The sequence below is a fragment of the Epinephelus fuscoguttatus genome, linkage group LG17 (genome assembly GCF_011397635.1).
Source record: "Epinephelus fuscoguttatus linkage group LG17, E.fuscoguttatus.final_Chr_v1".
NCBI classification, from domain to species: domain Eukaryota; kingdom Metazoa; phylum Chordata; class Actinopteri; order Perciformes; family Serranidae; genus Epinephelus; species Epinephelus fuscoguttatus.
Window position 1 is genome coordinate 12,915,079 of NC_064768.1, and position 20,416 is coordinate 12,935,494.

The 20,416-nt window shown below is 40.1% G+C and overlaps 1 protein-coding gene across 1 annotated transcript in view; it reads left to right on the forward strand.

Moving 5' to 3' along the window:
• LOC125905325 (POU domain, class 2, transcription factor 1) overlaps positions 1-20,416 on the forward strand; it is a 105,061-nt gene that overhangs the window by 80,738 nt on the left and 3,907 nt on the right. The window contains exons 4-17 of the mRNA XM_049603254.1: positions 5,255-5,320; positions 5,549-5,577; positions 6,569-6,625; positions 8,614-8,793; positions 10,248-10,523; positions 10,714-10,828; positions 12,269-12,360; positions 14,361-14,627; positions 14,720-14,861; positions 15,277-15,425; positions 16,692-16,889; positions 17,013-17,061; positions 17,703-17,844; positions 19,798-19,871. Of these exons, the coding sequence (XP_049459211.1) occupies positions 5,255-5,320; positions 5,549-5,577; positions 6,569-6,625; positions 8,614-8,793; positions 10,248-10,523; positions 10,714-10,828; positions 12,269-12,360; positions 14,361-14,627; positions 14,720-14,861; positions 15,277-15,425; positions 16,692-16,889; positions 17,013-17,061; positions 17,703-17,844; positions 19,798-19,871 (1,836 nt within the window). The remainder of the gene's footprint in view (positions 1-5,254; positions 5,321-5,548; positions 5,578-6,568; positions 6,626-8,613; positions 8,794-10,247; positions 10,524-10,713; positions 10,829-12,268; positions 12,361-14,360; positions 14,628-14,719; positions 14,862-15,276; positions 15,426-16,691; positions 16,890-17,012; positions 17,062-17,702; positions 17,845-19,797; positions 19,872-20,416) is intronic.

The window sequence follows — 20,416 nt, forward strand, 5'->3', positions numbered from 1 at the left end:
CAAGAAGTGATCTAATAAAAAAGATTTGTTGCTAAAGGTCACAGAAGTGGATTGAGTTTGTCATTAAGGAGGATCTGATGTGAGCAGAGAAACTTAAAATATGAATTTAAAGTGTTTCTGTGTCTTGGGTTCATCTTTTCTTTACAGCTGACAAATGTACGTAGAGATTTTTATTCCAGTTTGAGCTCAACTTTCAGCCTCATCATGTATTTCTTAGTGTACCTGTGACGGCAGTCTGTTACACCCCCTTTAAAAATTTTTATTCCTTAACATAGATTTTTTTTTAACTTAAAAGATTCAGATGACTTATGAAGTACTTGGTACAGCACACACACAAACACACACGCACATACACACAGTTTTGGCTCAGCATTTCCAGGAGGGTGCTGCCACCATATGGATGTATCATGTAACTGCAATCGTCCACTAACTGAAGGCTCACTCAGTCCTCATAGAATTCGCTCCTTTACAACAATGATGCAGGTTGATTTTGATGAATGCGGTTTTTTAAATCACAGATGTGACAACACAAACCTTTATTTCCACAATGCTCTTAATGGAATATTCTGACAAATGGAACAAAAGTAATTATTGGATTAAAAATATCACAAGATCAGGTACTCCCCCCAAAAAATGTTGACTTCTTTCAACCTAACCTAACTTCGATGAGGAATCACCACGTAGGTTGACATGAATGTTTATTATTATAGAGAAGAGAAAAAGAAAAAGTCAACACACAGAAAAAGGGAGGTGTGTGATAAAGTTTGCATCTCTGTTCAGTGCACAGATATTTTACACCTGCAAAACAATATTTTTGTTGTCCATCTCATCTTTCTTTCTTTCTTCATTTCCACCTTTTTTTTATATAAATGAAATAGTTTGTTATTATTGTGTCATGCAAGGCTTGCAAGACACCATGAAATCCAACAATCCAGGACCAGAGTCCAACGAACATATTTTTAGACATCATTAAGAAAAAAGAAAATGGAGCAAAGCAACAAAAGAAGTCTGTATAATCACATCATCATTGTGTAAGACAGAGTTCATGGATCACTCACAGAGACATTTACAGAATCAAAATAACTATACAGTCTATCTCGCCCTCTTTTCCGGTCTTTTGACACAAACTTAACCACATCAAAATTAAACAACCATTCTGACTTTTGGTCATCTTAACACCAGAGTATGTCAGGGTTTAGCGTTTGGCATCATAGTTTGAACAGTATAGAAGAAAATATTTCGCTTGTTCTTGAAAATGGGAACAAAAACCTTATTTTTTGAGGTTTTGTTTTCTATTTTTCAGTTAAACTGGGAAAATATATTTTAACAGATCAAATTCTTGACTGTTAAACATTGGGCCAACCTCCCAGTGATTATATGTTTTCTTTAACAATGTACCCAATGGGTGTCAGAGGTAAGATCTGACAGAGTTGACGGAATAATGCTAATCAAAATGCTCTTTTTAAAACCATAATTCATGCTAAGTTTTGATTTAGGAGGGCTACAGAGTTGACATGTTAGGGTTAAGACACACCTGATATTAATATTATTTAAGGCATTTATCAAAAAAAACAAAAGCTGACCAGTACTTAAGCAGCATTCCTGCCTTTTTTGGAAATCAGAAAGTGAGACAGGAGTCGAGATGAGAAAAATCAGAGACACATCTTTTAAGGTCCAACATTTTCACAATTACAGCAGTATATTTTCACACTGATGTTATCAGTTCATACTGTTAGTTTTAAAATTTAAAGGCTTTGAGCACATTTATTAATTACTTGAAGTTGAAAATTCTTTTCTAGGACAATAGGGTGTTTTCTGGCACATGGCGAGTTTAGGGGAACAGAAAAAAAAAATCATTTATTTTATACATATAAATCCTGTATAAAATAATGTTTGACCCCAGAAACAGAATTAGTGTGTTAATGAATTTTAAGGGGTTTTTTTGTTTGGTTTTTTTGGGGTAGGACATGATTTGTCCCAGTTTTTTTTCCTCACATTCAAAATGTTCTCACTGCATCCTGACATCACGCTCTCTTTCTCTTTGCGGTTTTGCCGTTTGCCATTTCTCTTTCTCCCCTCTATCCTTTCTTCCCACCTCCTCTCATCACATCTTGAACTTGTCTGTGACCCTGATGATAAGATTACCACGCACACAAACACACACACACACACACACACACACACACACACACTGGGTTTATATATCATTTACAGCAAGCCCTTCTCCTTCGTTTGTTTTCAAGCATTCATTCCTCCCTTGTCCATATTTCCTGTGTCATGCACAAAATGTGGGCCCTCTGTGTGTGTGTGTGTGTGTGTGTGTGTGTGTGTGTGTGTGTGTGTGTGTGTGTGTGTGTATGCTCTGTAGGGTATAAAGGAGGCAGTGAAGCAGCAGGACAGAAGCTGTAGTTGTAATTATATCGAGGAAGACGAGGTGCAGACTAGAGGAGGATGTTAGTTGTGGTTTTATCAGGTGTACTTTGATTATTTTCAGCCTCCTGCCAGACACATGAACCTCACGCAGACAGAACGTGAGCACTAAATCACACAGAGCTTACATTTTGAGCTCTTTCTTACCACGTTTTTATCGAGGTGTCTCTTTTGTTGTTGAGCCGGCGCCGTAGATGGGCAAAAAGTCCCTCAGCTGAAGAGGCGAAATGAGTTATAAAAGCACAAGACAGACAGAAGTTAAAGGCGTAGCACAGGGGGCGAGTGAAGTAGTGTTTTATCCAAGATGGCGGCAGCGGCCATGCTGAGTAATGTCTGGTGCTCAGGTAAGCAGTTCCTCTGGCGTCGCTCTTCCTGGACCAATTACTGCCGCAATCCCAGACGTCGCCACAAACAGGAGGCACAGCGAGGGTAGTTAACACGATATCTGCCACGAAAAGCTGATTCTTAATCCCAGTCCCACATCCTGAGTCAATAAAGTTTACATTTAAAGAGCTCAATTAGAGCATGGTATCATCAGTTTTTTGTTGTTGAGGTACATTTTTGCTTAGCGCGGTCGTTTGCAGGTCGTATTTAATGAAAACAGGATGAAATTATCAGCAGGGGTAAATCTTGGGAGTTTCACGTCATCACTGCAGAGTAAAAACTGCGCCATATCTTCCACACCTGAACTTTCAGGAGCGAAAAAGAACAGGTTTTATCTTGACAGTGATGTATTTCTGATTTTATCCAGCCGAGCTTTCAAAGGGTTTCATCACCAACACAGGAAGTTATCACAGGACAATGGCAGTATCATTTCCACTTCTTGTTGTCAAAGATCATCAATTCAGGACGCTTTCACTAATAGTTACTGCTCGCAATTATTTGTTAACAGTCATATCCACGTGCTCTGTGTTCTTTTGAATCCCCGACAGCAGCGGTTGAACTTTGGCCTGCACAATAGTGAGAATCGCACTGCAAAAAACTGCAGGACTGACCTCTCATTCAGACAGCAGGGATTGTTTGGACCCTTGTTTGTGTATGTGAATGGTGAAAGAGAACACGCAACAGATGATGCAAGGACAGGAGAGAGTGTACCCATAAGTAAACGTATAAAACATGGAGGACTGATTCTACTGAGAAGATTTGTGTGGGTTTCTATAGTGTCATTCAAGAGCTGCCCTGGCTATGTGTGGATGTTATCCCTTCTTTTCAGACAGTTATTATTACAATTGACTAAAATGTTCTCAAAAGCACGTAGATTGTGTTAGAAAAAAATATAGAATATAGTTGTCATTCTGAACTGCACTTTTGTTTTTGTTTTGCTCAAACATGAAATGGAATATGAAATTACTGAATTTATTGCTGTACAACTATACAGGGACGTGGGGAACTGATTACCCAGGACCTCAATGTAAGGTAGCATTTTTTTTCCTTTTAAATTAATGAATGACATATCCAAATTCAAATTGGCTGAATAAATCAGCAGAACTTTGCTTATAAAAAAAAAAATGTGGAAGCCCTCCGCGGCCCCTCTTACCTCTTACAGAAGGCGCAAAATGGTTTAATCCGCCCCTGCAATTGGATTTGTCTGAAGACACAACTAGAGCCAAGTACGGCAGAGATGGTTTATGAATAGGGCCGAGAATTTGATGCTGCACCTCTGCAACTATAGGCTGACCACAGCTGCAGACGATATTCATATACAAGCAAGGGGGAAAATAACATATTTTCATGTGGCAGTTTTGGATTATTTTTGCACTACATTATTACTGTATTTACTTAGGAAGTGACACTGAGACCAAGATCTTACAAGTGAGACCTCAGTGCAGAGTTAAAAAAATGAAATAAAAAATATCATGATAATGGGGATGAGGTAGAATCATAATGTTGAAAGTAGGATAAAATATACATTGTAAAATATCCTTGATGTCGGTCTGAAAAGGACTAAAATACAAGCATATTATACAAAAATATTTGTGCAGGAAAAATTATAAATTAAAGCAAAATATCCTTGGTATGGGTTTAAAATGCAATAAAAATGCAGGTACATCAAAAGTCAAACCTAAAATCAGTAAAACTTTTTTTTTTTTTATTTGACTTGTCAATGTCAGTGTGTCAACTTTAAATTATACTATGGAGTGTACGCTAGTCCTGAGAGCAGGTGTTATAAGTATAATGTCTGAGGCAAGTCGTCTTTACAGCCGAATAGATACAAGTGCTGATCTCCCCCAACGGAGAAGGAGGGCCGGCCCGCCTTCTGATACAAGACACAATGTCATGTCACACATTTAGTTTTGCCCTTCTCCCCCGATGACTTTTGACACTGTATGCAAGTTATGATTCGGAAAATTATTGCAGTTATTGATGCAATAATCAACCCAGTTTAAACAGATAACACAGTTTTTGTATTTTATTCAACATTCATTTTTTTTTAGTCAGTTACACTTTTACATCATTTGTGATGAACTGCTTTTTTTAATTTACAACACAAACAGAGAGAGAAACAGAGTCAGTCTGTTTCACCCACTGATACTGTTGGATTTATAAGCATTAGTGTGTGTGTGTGTGTGTGTGTGTGTGTGTGTGTGTGTGTGTGTGTGTGTATCCAGCGTGTCCAGTCTCCTCTCGTGACATACAGTATAGTGGTCAAATGTTCTAAAGGCGCCTTAATGACAGTCACTGAGAGTGTGTTTTTCACTGTCGGCCAGATATTTGCACCAACAACCTTCTGCTGTTCTAACCATGTAGCATGGCCTTATGTACCTCCATGTATTTTCCGTGACCCTTTCTGGTGTGTGTATGTGAATGTGTGTGTCTCTTGCAGATATCAGGATGTCTAAAGCAGCAGAAGAGGAGAAGCCTGGGGCTGAGTATCCAGGGGACAGTTCAGGTACACAAACACAAATATATTTCATGACATGAATAATAATGATGACATTTTGTTTAAAGAATTCAATCGTCATGTTTTAATTATATGAATTTTCTCTCATTATTTCAAATGATTGTGATGTTGTTAAGTCATTGTGCAATTTCTACAACACAGCGAACACACACGCACACACACGAACACACACACAATCCCTCACACTGTCTAATAAACGGTCTCTTTGTGTTTCAGACTCTGACAGAAACAGCCCCGATGACCAGGTTGGTCTTTTACTTTTATTTTATTATATTATTTTGTGTTATTATCCCAGTGTTGTTATTTTAACACAGAAACTAAAATAATAATAATAATGATAACAATAATTATAGCTACTGTTATTAACAGTAATTTTGAATAAAATAAAAGTTGCACTTGTCTAAACTTTGCTTTTATCTCCAAATCCAATCAAGTCTTATTTTCATGCAGTCATACACAGTACACAACATGGAGTGACTTTGTTAAATGCCTCACTCTGGAATAAATCCAACAAATTGATAAATAGGATAAAAATTAATGTACCAAAAAAATGAATCTGATAAATACATAAAGTTTACTATCTGTAAATTATCATGATACAGTAAATATATATAGATACATAAATTTATAATAACAGCAATATCTGTATCAAGTCTTCAAAATAACATTTAATGTTACTTATCTGTTCATTAGTAGAGTAGAGCTTAATATTTGGTGGAAAATCAATACTTGCTAATACTAATACTAATGCGTTCTCAAATCCTGCCACATGATTGTGAACTTGAGTATTAAGCTACAATACTTGTTGGGTTTTTTGATAGCGTCTTTCTCATACAGTGGGGCTGGAATTAATGATTATTTTCATTATTGATGAATAATTTTGTCATAAAATGAAACATGGCATGTGTGATATCCCAGAGCCAGAGGTGATGTTTTGGAATAGTATGTTTTATCCGACACACAGTCCAAAACTCAAAAGCTATTGAGTTTATTATCATGTACCGCAAAAAACATCAAATTTGAACATTTAAGAAGCATGAAACCAGCAAATGTTTGGCTTTCTTGTTCAAAGAAATCACGAAAATGATCATTAGATTATCAAAACATTGGCAGTGGCAGTTTTTATATCGTTGTTGATGTTTGAGTAACTGATTGCAGTGTCTGAATCTGTCATCGGATGATGTCGACACTGATGTGCGTGATTTTATTTTTTGTTACTTTTATTTGCCACTGCAGGTCCAGCCGATGAAAACAAGCCCCTTCAGCATCTCTCCCACACCGGCTGGTAGCAAGGTGAGCCAGATCTGACACGCGTGCTGTTTTGGTCAATTCCAGCTTATAACCTGTCATAAAAAATTGGCTGTCAACAACGTTAATACTAAAACTCTGTATCAGTCAAACCTCTTTTGGTTATATAGAGGCCATGAAGAGCTGATCAATTATTTTTATATCCATTCACCATTTTCATAAACAGTTTCCAGTACTGACCTCTGATTATAATCAGCTTTATAAGAACCTTCCTAACACAATCAGACATGTTCCAGCAGGAAAATGATCTCAAATTGGAGAAAAAAATGAACAACACTGGCAACTGAGATAACATGCTACCCTGACATTAGCATGTAGCTACATGTAGCAGCGTACTTGCAGCTGGGGAAGGACTGTAACAGAGAATAGCGGCACTTTCTACTGTGAGAAATCACCAAGAAAACTTACTTAATGAAACCAGAAATATTCCAGCATGAATATGATCCAAAATCATTCTGGAATTTTCAGCATCAGCGACCAGGATCACATGTTTCCCTAACATTAGCATGTAGCTATGGGTAGCATTGTGCTTGCAGCTGAGGAATGACTGTATTTTTTGCTCATAGGGATCACAGGACAAGCATGATACTGTAGGTGCAAAGTTATTTGCTTACAGTGCTACTCATTTTAGTACATTTTATGTCACTATTGTTTTTTCTTGTTGTCAGATTTAATCAAAAACCGTTGGTGTGTTTTTGTGTATGCACTGAAAACAACAGTGCAATAAGTAGGTGTGGGTGTGTGTATGAACATGTATGTGTATGTGGGTGTGTGTGTAAGCGTGTGTTTGTGCTGGCATGACTATCTGTGGTGTGTTTGTAGTCATTGCACTTAATATGCAAATCATACAACTTTGTCCACGCCCACCTTCACTGAGGAGAAGAAACAGTCAGCTGTGAGAGAAAAGGCAGAAAGAAGAAAGGGTGTGTGAGAGAGGTGACAGTGAGTGATAGACGTACAGATGCAGCACAGTGCAGCGGTGATGGATGGGTAATGACAGGGCTGTGAGTGGCTAACGACAGCTAGAGGTCAGAGGTCACCAGCTTTGGAGTGTTCCTGACACCATGAAAACGGGGAGGATTGACTCGACCTTCTGGACAGGTGAACGGCAAACACTTCAACTTGTGAATCAGGAGAGGGCAACAATAGACGGAGGCTCACAAAGTCAAACAAGGGAGCGCTAATGAAGTATCTTTGACTTTGACTCTTTTCTTTTCGCCAACAAAATCTGGTTTGTCTCATGATTCTGCATTCTGAGAAACCTGTTCCCTGGCTGCACGAACATTTGTGAGAGGGGGTCCAAAACTGATTTATCACATCAGCTTTGCAGGTCTCATAATTATGCAGCTGCTCAAAGTCTGATCTGTTAAATGTTTGCATTTTAAGACCTGAGAGTGTGTGTGAGAAGCAAAATGCAGAGTTAAAGTAGAAATATAGTAGAAATTATGTCTTAATTGGTATGTTTGCATGTGCAAAATAGCTACAAAAATGATATGTTAAACTGGCTTTGATCACTGAAATGTGTGCACAAGTTGATTGCATTTTGTCAGCCATTTATGTTCACAATAAGTTTTTCCACAAGTATATATGGGATTTGTGCTTCGGGTCTACCTCCTCCCTACATTTATAAGATTAATCATTTTGGGGACAGACTTGCAGGATTCATTTTCTGAAATCAAACAGACATTTTCTTGTAGTGTTGCGTTAAACAGCAGTTTGATTTTGTGTAAGTATAATTTCTCATATATTCTATGTATACCCTGTGCATATTCCATGAGTACTGGATTAAAAAAACTTTTCACTGCGCCAGCAAAACAAGAAAAGTCAGATTGTCAGTAGTAGAGGACAACAGCTGTACCTATCAGTGTATGACTGTGTGTGTGTGTGTGTGTGTGTGTGTGTGTGTTGCTTTAAAAACCGTCTCTGGATCAATGCATTTACTCACAAAAACATTTCTTTGTGATCTGCTTTAGGGAAAGAGTGAGGAGAGCTCTGAGATGGCCCATAGCAACATCCCCCCTTCCTCTCAACAACAACAACAACAACAACAGCAACAGCAGCAGCAGCAGCAGCAGCAGCAACAACAACAACAACAGCAACAACAACAACACCACCACACACAGCTAATGCTGGCTGGCAGTCAGCTAGCAGGGGTGAGACGATGCACACGCTCACACTCATAATAAATTGTGTTAAGACGAGATGTGACCCCCTTCTTGGCTGACATGGCAACTGTCTTCGTCGGAAAGTTCTCCTCAGTCCTTTTTTTCTGTGTATCAATGATGCTTTTTTTAGACTTTAAATAAAAACTGCTTGTAAATGTAACATAGACTGTATATAAAGAAGGACAAGGCAGCTCCATTTTCTCCCACTGTACAAAAATGAAGCCAAAATATCCTGGATACAGCCGTTGCCATCTTGCGCTAGTAACGTTCTGCGCAGTAGCAGTCTCCCTAGTATTGTGTTCCTGCCCATACACCCTTCCAGCCAATACCAAGCAGAGACTTTAATCACAACACACACAGCTGTCAATCATGACATTGAACCCCCTTTTATGTCACCATAACTTATTAAAACCAAACCTATTAGAAAAATGAACAGTTGAACATTAATCACTGTGATTAGAACTTTGTACAATGACAGAAACCATCTTTAGGTAAAATATATTTGCACCATCATCAGCACTGATGATCTTCTGTGCATTTTGGCCCATATTGAATAAGTGAAACTTCCTAGTAGTGCTGGTGTTCTTACTGTTTGCAGATTTTCTACACATTAAGATTTTTGGAGTTGTGCGCCCTGCCGTTTCTATCAGATTTGATGAGTACCAGTCTCTCTTGAAATTTTAGCTAAGCACAGTGGACTCCCCTCTGCACTATACTCCAGAAGAAGAAGGTCATTGAGAGTTAGTCTAGATCTGCTCTTTGATTTCAGTCCGAAGATTTTGATTTCAAATTGCTGGCTACATCGTGTCCACATCTGTGGTTAAAATGTTACATTTGTGCTCTATCAACAATTTAGAATTGCTGTCATCTGGTAAAATGAACCAAAAATGATAGTTAAATGCTGTAAGCAGTCTCAAACATGCTTTCATGTGACTGTGCCTTCATTTAGTTTATAGTGTTAAGTGCCGAATAATGTGACTACTGTCATGCACTTGCACACGAGAAAAATATTCAGTGTAAGTACATAAATGCCCTGAAGGACAAGAAAGCACCTGCACAGCATACAGTGTACAGTATTTGCATTAGGTGAAATACCTAAGCCAAACGTTCTTTAAGTTAAGTGGATGGCTTTTCTTGCTTGTCTTGCTCTGGCATGCTTTTATTGTCCGCTAACAGATTCACCTACACCTCTATTCCTGGAATGCTTAGCTGACTCTGCTCTTTGTTCTCTCCCCTGACTTTCTTTATGTCTCCACTTTTGTCTTCATTTTATTCTTCTTGCACATGATCCTTCTCATTTCCTTTTTTTGTCAAACTACTTTGTCATTCACCTCTCCTTTCAACCTCCTTCCTGCATCTTTACAACTTCATCTCATTTGCCATCGCTGTCCTTATTTCTCTGTCGCCCCTTTCCTCCTCCACCTTCTCCTGCTGTCCCCTAGCTTGCCGCTCTGCTCCCAGCCCAGCAGCAGCTGCTCCTACAACAGGCTCAGGCTCAGCTCCTGGCGGCCGCCGTTCAGCAGTCAAACGCTGCCCATGCCGCTCACGCTGCCCATGCTGCCGCGCAGCAACAAGCCAACCAGCAGCAACAGCAGAGCCAATCACAATCCCAGCAGCAACAGCAGCAGCAACAGCAACAAACCAAACAGGAACAAACTGTCCAAGCCCCGCCTCCACCACAGCTGGCCCTGTCACAGCCGATCCAGCTCACAGCCCAGGTATGAACAGCAAGTGCTCTAATGAACAGTGTGTACCTTTTGAAGTAAGCGAAGTACAGCATGTGATTTCTTAGTTGCACTTTTGACACTTTTTTTAAAAAAATATTTGGCCATCCCTTGACTTGTCTGTCACCTTTAAGCCCAGTTTATTTGTGCAGTATATTGAGGAGTGTTTGTGTTTTCATTGCAGGACATCCAGCAGCTGTTGCAGCTCCAGCAGCTGGTTCTGATGCCGGGTCATCATCTCCAGTCTCCTGCCCAGTTCCTCCTGTCTCAGCCACCACAGGCACAGCAGCCGCAGCAGGGTGAGGTCCACTTAGGAAACTTCTGGTCTCCAGTTCTGATAATTACAATAAAGTACACATTTGAAGAATTAAACCCACCAAGAATTCATGTAATATAGTGAAAGAAATTTTGGTTCCATACCCGATGGCTTTACTGGTGCATTTATCACAGCAGTGTGTGGATTTAGTGGCATCTAGCAGTGAGGATTGCAGACTGGAACCAAGGTGCAATGTACGGGGCTGAAAAATGAAGCCAACTGAAAAGTGTTAAAAGCTGCAGTTCCTTTAATGGCCACTTGAGACTGGCTCCGGAAGCAAGTCAATCCCCACAGCCCCCTGTGTTAAAATGCCCAAATTTACAGCAGTAATACATGTTTACAGCCTGGTACAAAAAACAGTTTCCGTCTCAAAATCTAATTTCAACATTCATGGCAACTGTACAGCGGGCAACTAGGGCCACCCGTTCACATTTTATCAAGGCTTAAAGTTGCACATAATTAAGTGCTGGTTGCTTTGAGTGACAGGCTGTCTGCCGATAGTGTCCTCAGCTTCTCAGTCAGATCCACCCCTCACTCCTCCACAGCTCCAGCCTCTCATCCAACAAAGGTCACTCCTGGCTCCAACAAACAAAATGGCAATGACCAAAATGCCGAGCTTGAGGCTTCAAAATGAAAGTCCATAAACCAATGGGTGACGTCACAGTAGCTACATTCAATATTGCCTATTGTCTATGATTGCAACCAGCTGAAACGTCTCCCATGGGCCAAACTTGAACTCACGGTTAGGATTCTTTCAGTGTTTATTGTTCGGGGAACCAAATTATCCATAGAGATCCAGGTGATTCAAACTAGTAAAATACTTTATAAAGCAGTTTCACGTTACAAATTAATTCTCTCCTACGTGTGTTCTCCTTTTCTTTGTGATGATGTATGATTCAGAGGTTCAGAGGGTTTTTATAAGGAGCCAAATTATCCAAAGAGGTCTCTTCTTCTCAAAAACAAACGGACCTGATGATTTAAAGAGTTAAAAAAAAGGGGGGGAATAAAGTAGTTTCCTGTTTTTTTTCTGATGCTGCTCAGCTTGTACGCTAACTATGGTAGCCAATAAGGACTGCTAACTATGCTGCTAACTGCTAATTATGGTAGCCAATTAGGACTGCTAACTATGCTGCTAACTGCTACCTATGGTAGCCAATAAGGAAATGTGAATGGCCCTATCTAGAGCCGGTGTTTGGTCCTTTTTGGGCTCTGTAGATATGAACAGCTCATTCTAAGGTAACGAAAACACAACGATTCTTATTTTCAGGTGATTATACCAAAAAAAATACTTATTATGTTTTATTTTATTTATGCCAGTATCTCTCCCTAAGTCCTACATACTGGACCCTTTAATAATTTGATTGAGCGGTTGGTTGGTTGGATGATTGTTTGGTTTGTTAATTGGTTACTCTTCCTTTCACAGGTTTGCTCTCGACACCAAATCTGATCCAGCTACCTCAGCAAAGCCCAGGGGGGCTACTGACAACCCCGCCTCGCCTGGGTCTCCAAGCACAGGTAGAAAGTCTTTGTGTGAGTTTGTTCAGACAGAGGGAGAGGGAGAGAAAGACAGCGTAAAAGAGACCTTGAGAAGCATAATGTAAATAAACCACAAGTGGTATTAGTTATCTTCATGCAAAACCAATAGATGTTGAATCTCTGCAGCACAGGTCTTTTGTTAGACTGATATTAACCACCATCAGCTGTCATCTCAGGCAAACCACCTGCAGAATGCAAAACACTCTTGACTATCCTTCAGGTTGTCTTCTGCTTTCAGAGACACTTTAAACAAATAGCTGATCTCTGCTGCAACAATCTGCCAAAGGAAAAAGGTCGAGGTAGCTGCTTATTGAAAAATATATTCCATCGTGGCAGCTTCTTTTCATGAAAGACATAGAATCTTGATGATATATTCACTCAGCTCACCTCGTGTCCTAGGTCTTTATCCTCTGTAACACAATGCATGAATGCATCCCCACGCATCTGAGGGCCGTTATAGATTTTTCAATAAGCTGTGATGAAGTCATGTCAAACACGACAGCGGCCGCTCCCTGCTTGTTCATGTATTTTATTCACAGAGATGATAAATGTAAATGAGGCGTGTAGCGGCAGGTATCGTGCATGATGTCTGGTCAATTAGTTGATACTCCCAAAGCTCGCAGGGTCAAATTCCTGCTCTGACGTACTATGTGTCTCAGACGACCTGATGGCAGGCCGAGGTTAAACTCTGTCTACAGATAATATATTCATAGTATTTTTCTCCTGTTTTGAATAAAAGATGTTTTTTGTGCATGATTGATGTCAAATTTGTTTAATTTGTCAGTGCACACAGGATCAAATTATTGTTTTTATGCATGACTCCCAGATGATTAAATCATATGTATTCACTGACCAGTCTATTTCAGCTCTGTATGATTTAGCAGTCATGACAATAATACATAATGAAAAAAAATATACACTATAGTATATATTTTTATGTATATATTTTTCAGTATATCATTTTAAACAAAATTACAAGGTACTTTACAATCAAAACAAATTATAATAGTAAATAAAATCAAAAACAAAACGAAACTAAATTTTACCACAATACCAATAGACTTTGCAGCAAGACTTGCAGGGTTGTGTAGGAGTTTGTAAATGGATATTTTAATATAGTTTTGCTGTTGTTAAACACGGTCCCCAGTGACTTTAATTCATCAAGTGTTTGCTGTTATTGGATCAATCAGAGGCGTGTAAGAAAAACAGCTCGCCTCACAAATAAAGCGTGACACTAGTTGAGTAATTGATACATAAATGGTCATTTGGTGGGTGAAGTATTTCTTTAGGATTCACTTAATTTCTTTGGCCTCATGCTCAACCTGTACACCAGTGATCGTCAGCTGGCTTTTGAAGGAACCCCCAAAACAATTGCAACTGATCATTTTATCATGAATGATTTACAAACCCCAAATATGTGCGTTCAATCAGCAGGTGCTACAGACATTCATCAGCAAGTAGTAGTGATTTTCGGGTCGACCCACAGCTTGCAGACCCGGTTCTAGTAAGCTTATTAGAAAATATTTTAATATAAACACACATACACTCAGGCCTTTTCTCAGTCCTGACAATTGTGCTGCTATTATGAATAAAGTTGGGGTTGTTTTCGGGTGGTGCATTTACAGATATTTCAGTGCAGATCAGGTGCAATCAGGTGAGGGTGAAACAATTTCCGGTATTTTATTAACAGGATGCGGCTTGTGCCATATCTTCATGCAAGGATGGAGGCAAACTCTCATTTCTAACATTCCATTTTATTTATTTTTTTATTTAAAAGTATTTTCATTATATTATTGAACATTAAATTAATTAACAATGAGATGCTATTAAGGTTTAAATAATTGTTTATTTAGAAAAAGTCCTGCCCCTACAAACTCTTGCCCTTCAACAAAAATAGTTGGTGACTCCTGCTCCACACATACAATATCATGTCAGTCCATTTGAATAAAGTTCTTACTTCTGTCTTCCCGACATTACAGAGGGAGAAGAGCAGCGATGTTGTGGTTGGCGGAAGCAGCAGTGGCGGCAGCGGCTCTATAGTCGCCACCGGCAGCAGCAGCGTTGGTGTTGTGACGTCTGTAGGAGCCACCTCAGCATCTAGCAGCGCCATGGCTTCCTCGTTGACTTCTGGCTTGACTCCTGGAGGTCACGGGAGTCACATGGGGGAAGAACCCAGCGACCTGGAGGAGCTGGAGCAGTTTGCCCGCACCTTCAAACAACGACGCATCAAGCTCGGATTCACCCAGGTAAGAGGGGTAATAAGAAGGTGGACAGGAGTGTGTGTGTGTGTGTGTGTGTGTCTCAGCTTAATTTCTGACACTGTTTATTTGTCTGACAGGGAGACGTTGGTGTTGCGATGGGTAAACTGTATGGTAACGACTTCAGCCAGACCACCATCTCCCGATTTGAAGCTCTCAACCTGAGCTTTAAGAACATGTGCAAGCTGAAACCACTGCTGGAGAAGTGGCTGAGTGATGCAGGTAAACGTCCAGAACTTAACCTGATTGACAGCAGACACAAGTCTGTCATAAAGAAAATCCAGACAGCAGAGTTTGTTCCCAGCAATCATTCATTTTGCATGACTTATAAATGACCTCCAAAACTTGAAAAAGTCCAAAACCAAGCTCTGACGAAATTGCGCGGATAGATGAAGTTATTGTTAATGGAAGTATTACTTAGCAATACTGTATGTCAGTAACAGTTCTAAAAGTCTAAAGTTATCAGTGTGATATTTTTTGGTTGTTACCATGTAAGTGCAAAAAACTGTAGTTCTTTTACTTCAGAAGGCTTTACTGCATGTTTTCTTCCATGCTTTTCTGTCTGTTGGCCCACATGTCTTCATGTCTCTTTATTTATTCTTGCTCTCGTCTCTCTATCTCTCTCTCTCTCTGACAGAAACCATGGCAGTAGACAGCATGCTGCCCAGCCCGTCTTCTCTCTCCTCCCCTATGTTGGGCATCGAGGGTCTATCCGGCCGGCGCAGGAAGAAGCGCACCAGCATCGAGACCAATGTGCGAGTGGCCTTAGAGCGCAACTTCTGCACGGTAGGACATTGACTTATTTACCAAGGATGTAGAACACCGTGTCTGTCAGTCTGGAATCTGTCAGTCTGGAGAGTGAGACTGACACAAAAACAGAAAAATGTCAACAAAAAGATATCATGGCATTCAGAGGAATCATATCTCAGTGGATGTTGAATTTCTTACTGAGATCTGACAAGTGAGGTATTTTTCTAGATCTCAACTGTACAAAATGATGCACGTGGCAGATTTAAGAGCCTCATCTTTTATTTTTCAGGAAGTATTCAGATCTTTTACTCAAAGTAAACGTCTGGCATATAATCATTTGAGAGAAAATGCTAAAAAAAACAAAGCTTTTTAAGACTTTTTAAAACTTTAACATATGAACATTGTCTACATTTGCATGCACACTATGATGTTCCACTATGACTCAGAATATGACACCAGTCATGTAAACAGCATATTGCATTTGGATATTCCAAATTAGGCCTTCTTTTTTTTAAAGAAACATTTTCATTTGGAATATGCCGGTATTATTGTGGTTTTAGGAGCATTCTTTGAGCACCAATACGACACATTCATAACATGCATCTCAACTGGGGTTTTAACGTAGTTTGTAACACACAGCTTCTTACCTATTTGAGTCAGCTCTGTGTGTTGTATACAAACCAACTAGCTTACAGATTGCAAAACTGTGAGGTAGAGATGCATGCCCAAAAGAAAAGCCCGCATCCCTGGTCCAAAGGAGAGACATCATCAAACTTTTAAACATCATGAAAGATCAGGATATGAACGGGTTCTTGGATATGCGCAACGTTGCAACAGTGACCTTTTCAAGAAAGTGGTTGAAGGAATGCAAAAGGGAAACAAACTTTATTTTGATGCAAAGAAGCTAAAGTGGCTCCAGCTGTTCCACTGGTTCATATTTTGGCATGATAATCATGTTATGGCAGGTTAATCTGAGTATGCATGGCTGCATGTTAACAGGAATACTAGTGGAATATTCATTTTCATCAGCCATGTAAACAGCTTATTGTCTTGTTTGGAATAAGAAACACCTGGAACATTTTGTGCATGAAAACATAGTCAGTGTTGAGGAAAAATCATCTAAGGAATACTGTCAAGTTGGGTGCACATTTGAGTGAATTGACTGAATTAGACAGGCTTGCTAAAGAGCTGAAGGTATGCATGTAAGGGTTAGGCAAATATCATCACCTGTTCATTCATCCATTGGTTTCAGTTTCTGCTCGTCTGTCTTTTTACTCATCAGTTTGATGTTTTCCTCCTCAGAACCAGAAGCCTACCTCGGAGGAGATCCTGCTCATGGCGGAGCAGCTCAACATGGAGAAGGAGGTGATTCGTGTTTGGTTCTGCAACCGTAGACAGAAAGAGAAACGCATCAACCCCTCTAGCAGCACCACCCCTCCCTTGCCCAGCCAGACTTCACCTGTTGTGACACACAAAGCCCCCTGCTACAGCCCGCACATGGTACAGTCCACCACACATCCACTGACTCTTCCTTTACTTGTTTTGTGTAATTTCAGAGGTTGGATATTTGTTTCCACAGATGGAAGTATTTCCTGATCTCTCTTTCCCTCTCTCCCTCTCCAGATATCGAGTCAGGGTCTGTCCCAGGTCACCACCTGTCTCAGCACAACAGGTGAGCTGTAATTACTGTTTGTGCCCGTGTAGAGTCTCGTCAATGAATTATTAAAGGTTAGAGCAGTGCTTCCCAATTGTGTTTTTGGAACCCTAAGGTCGGTCACAGGAAGATTAAACTGGTCCTGACGTTATTTGGAAGAAGTTGATACTTCTGTATTGTCGGAGCTTTTTGCTGCTTTGATGAAACACTGAAGAATCATCACTTGAAAAAAAATGATTTCTGTGAGAGGAAGATTGAAATAGAAAACAATGATGTTTTGTTGACAACAACATGGAAGCACTGGTCCCGTCTTGAGTTGTTTACCTCCATGAGTCATGGCTTGTCCTCGTGATTTATGGACCCTGGCTAAGGTGTGAGCTATCCCAGGCTTCACAGATATGACAGATGGCCTGACAGGTAACAAACACAGCTGGAAATTTATCGGTCCGTTGAGCCGAGGCTAATACTTTCCAGTCGCAAACTTCTCTCTCCAGTCTGCAGTTGACTGGAGTTAAAGAAGACACTCAAAAAGCTAAGGATCCTGACTGCTGATTAAGAACTGTGTCACCAAAATGTTTATTTAATGCTGTAACTCATCCGCACGGTGAAAACAAACCTGCTACATGGCACCAACATCCCTCTCCTTCTCTTCCCCTCAGCCGCCAGCTCTTCAGCATCCTGCCCCATGACTCCTGTCAGCTCCGCTGCAGTAGGCTCCGCCTCTTCTTCTGTAACCCCACCCCCACATAGCACAGCTAGCCCTGCCCCTCCCAGCCTTGGGGCCCACGGGCTCAACACTGGGTGAGTGTTTATCTGATGGTAATAATTGAAAAAAAAAAACATGGTGGTTATTTTATCTTTAAAGGGATTTTATGGCAGCAGAGGGCGTTGTTTACTTCCTCTCAACTACTGCATTACAGACATTCCAACAGGAAATACACGTGGACCTATTTAGAATGTTTAAGTCATCAAGTTTGAAATGATCTATAGACGGAATAACGATGACTTCACACTAAAAGTTACTTTCAGGTTCACAACTGGCAGTTGATTTGAACTGCAGAGATATCTGAAATAGGCAAACTTGTTTATTTCTTTCATCATTTTCATTCGTAACTGTAACATTTAAAGATATATAGTTAAACACTACTACTAATCTGATCTATCTGATGTTACTGCTGTGCTTATTTTATGTACCATATTGCTTTGCTAACGCCTTCAATGAACCAAATCTACCATTACCCAACAGCGCCACGTCAGTGCCGGTCAGACTAACTGCTAGTTTTGGGGAAACTCAAGCTGTCATTTCCTTTACTCAGTCATCTAACAGGTAAATTAGATCTTCAACCTGACGTTAAAGTATTGTCATTAATGAGATGGGAAAGCATCAAACACGCCTTTTAGACAACAAGATTTTCTCCCGATACCTCAGCTGTTTTTCACCACCGTTTGCTCAGCACCATTAAATTAAATGTACACGACGCAAGTTTTAAAGAAACATGATTCGGTTTGAGGCTTTGAGCCAGTCATAATCAAAAAGATGATAGGTGGAAGTACAACAGGAAAACAGAAAACAAACTTTGCCCACAACAATTTACGGTTAATCGGTCAATCTTGCAGAAAGCAAGCTATGAAACACTCTCCCATGTCTACGTCTTAAATGTGAAAACCCTCTGCTTTTTTAGATTTGTATTATTGTAAAATGTATATATTTGTTTTTTGACATTTTATAATCCACATTTTGTGAAATAAGGCAATTAATCAAAAATAATAAGCAATACATTTTGCCTGGGTCCAGAGTAGACCTATGAATTCGCCCAGTCCACCGAGTTTGAGTTGACTGACTCTGGTCTGGCATTGTGACGTGAAACAGCAGTTTCTCAACATCCAGTGGGGGGGACTAGATTAGTCAGTCCGTGCCATGGGCGGGACTAATGCTATTGTCATTGTCATTAGTTTTTACTTTGCTCCGCTCCACTTTTAAAACCCAAGCATAAGCAGGTATATTGGTACGGCTGCGCATCAGTGTTGACTTTAAATGACATTAGACTCAGGTGGATATACTGGTCTCAAGTGATTGGTTGGAGAAATTAAAAAAAACCCTCCTCCATGGAAATCAGTTAGAGGGGAGACAATGTTAAACTGAAGATGGAAACGGAGTGTGACCCGCTGACAATTTCATCTGATATCAGGCAAAAACAGACAAATTATTAATAAAAATGATAATTTGTTGCAGGCCTTAATTAAAAGGAGAGAGACCGTGTTTCTTTCAAAATAAAAGACTGACTCTTTGGAAAAATCTTATTTACACCTCTGTGTAAGAATGCAAAAATGACACACTATTTTATACTATCTGTATTTGAAATGGGGTTTTTTCACACATTTTGGAGTGTTTAGGTTGTTCCTGAATCAGTGAAACCATCAGCCCTCCATCAGCTGTAATGAAATGTTAAACTTGACATCATCTGAAACGTATGCAGCTGTATGTTGCAAAGAAAAGCTGTTGAAAGGTGTGTCAGACTGCTGCCACACCAGTTTGACTGCAGTTCTGTTCACACACGGAGATGTATGTACAAGCTAAGGCATGCAGTTTTGACACAGATAGACAGTGTCAGAGAAGCTGCTGGTGCCCCAATTACACCATCAAACACAAGACAAGAGACATAATTACACTGGGTTTACATCACTCTAACCTGCTAACTCTTTCTCTACAAGTGGGAATTGTTTGTGTGAATTTGCGGTCCGTCCACATTTCAGGAACACATTGATGGGAGTAAGCACAGGGATGAACCAGGCCCTCATTGGCAGCAGTCCCCTGGCTACCATGCAAGGTGTGTGTGCATGTGTGTGTGTTTGTGTGTGTGCATGCAGACTGTCCCCTCCAGCCCAGCAAGTCTTCATGAGTCTCCATTTCTTAAGACTACTTCCCATTTCACCCTTCATCCATTCTGTCCAAAATGAATTTCCTTGCAGCTCTCAGACGACAGTAGCCAACAGCGAGCCCGGCTCTCACTCCTCCTCCTCAGCACAAACTTTTTGAATCGCTCAGTATGGTGAAAGATTCAATTTGATTCTCATACAATAGACTGCTATTATCACAGAGTGACAAGAGACCCTTATGGCAAAGCTTAGGAGGCCAAGTCAGCTTACAGTAAACAGTTGAACAGGCACAATCCCCTCCCTCTCTACACCGAGGCCTGTTGGCTAAATAACTAGTTTCCACTCAAAATTCCCCTTTTTAAAAGAGACGATCTGCTGCCAAATCAATTAAGCATCACAAATAAAGTCTGTGAGCTCAGCTTTGAATCCGTCATGTGATCCATCTCCCTATAGCGCCGATTCAGACCTTCCCCTTTTTCTCCCGCTCTGTTCTGGC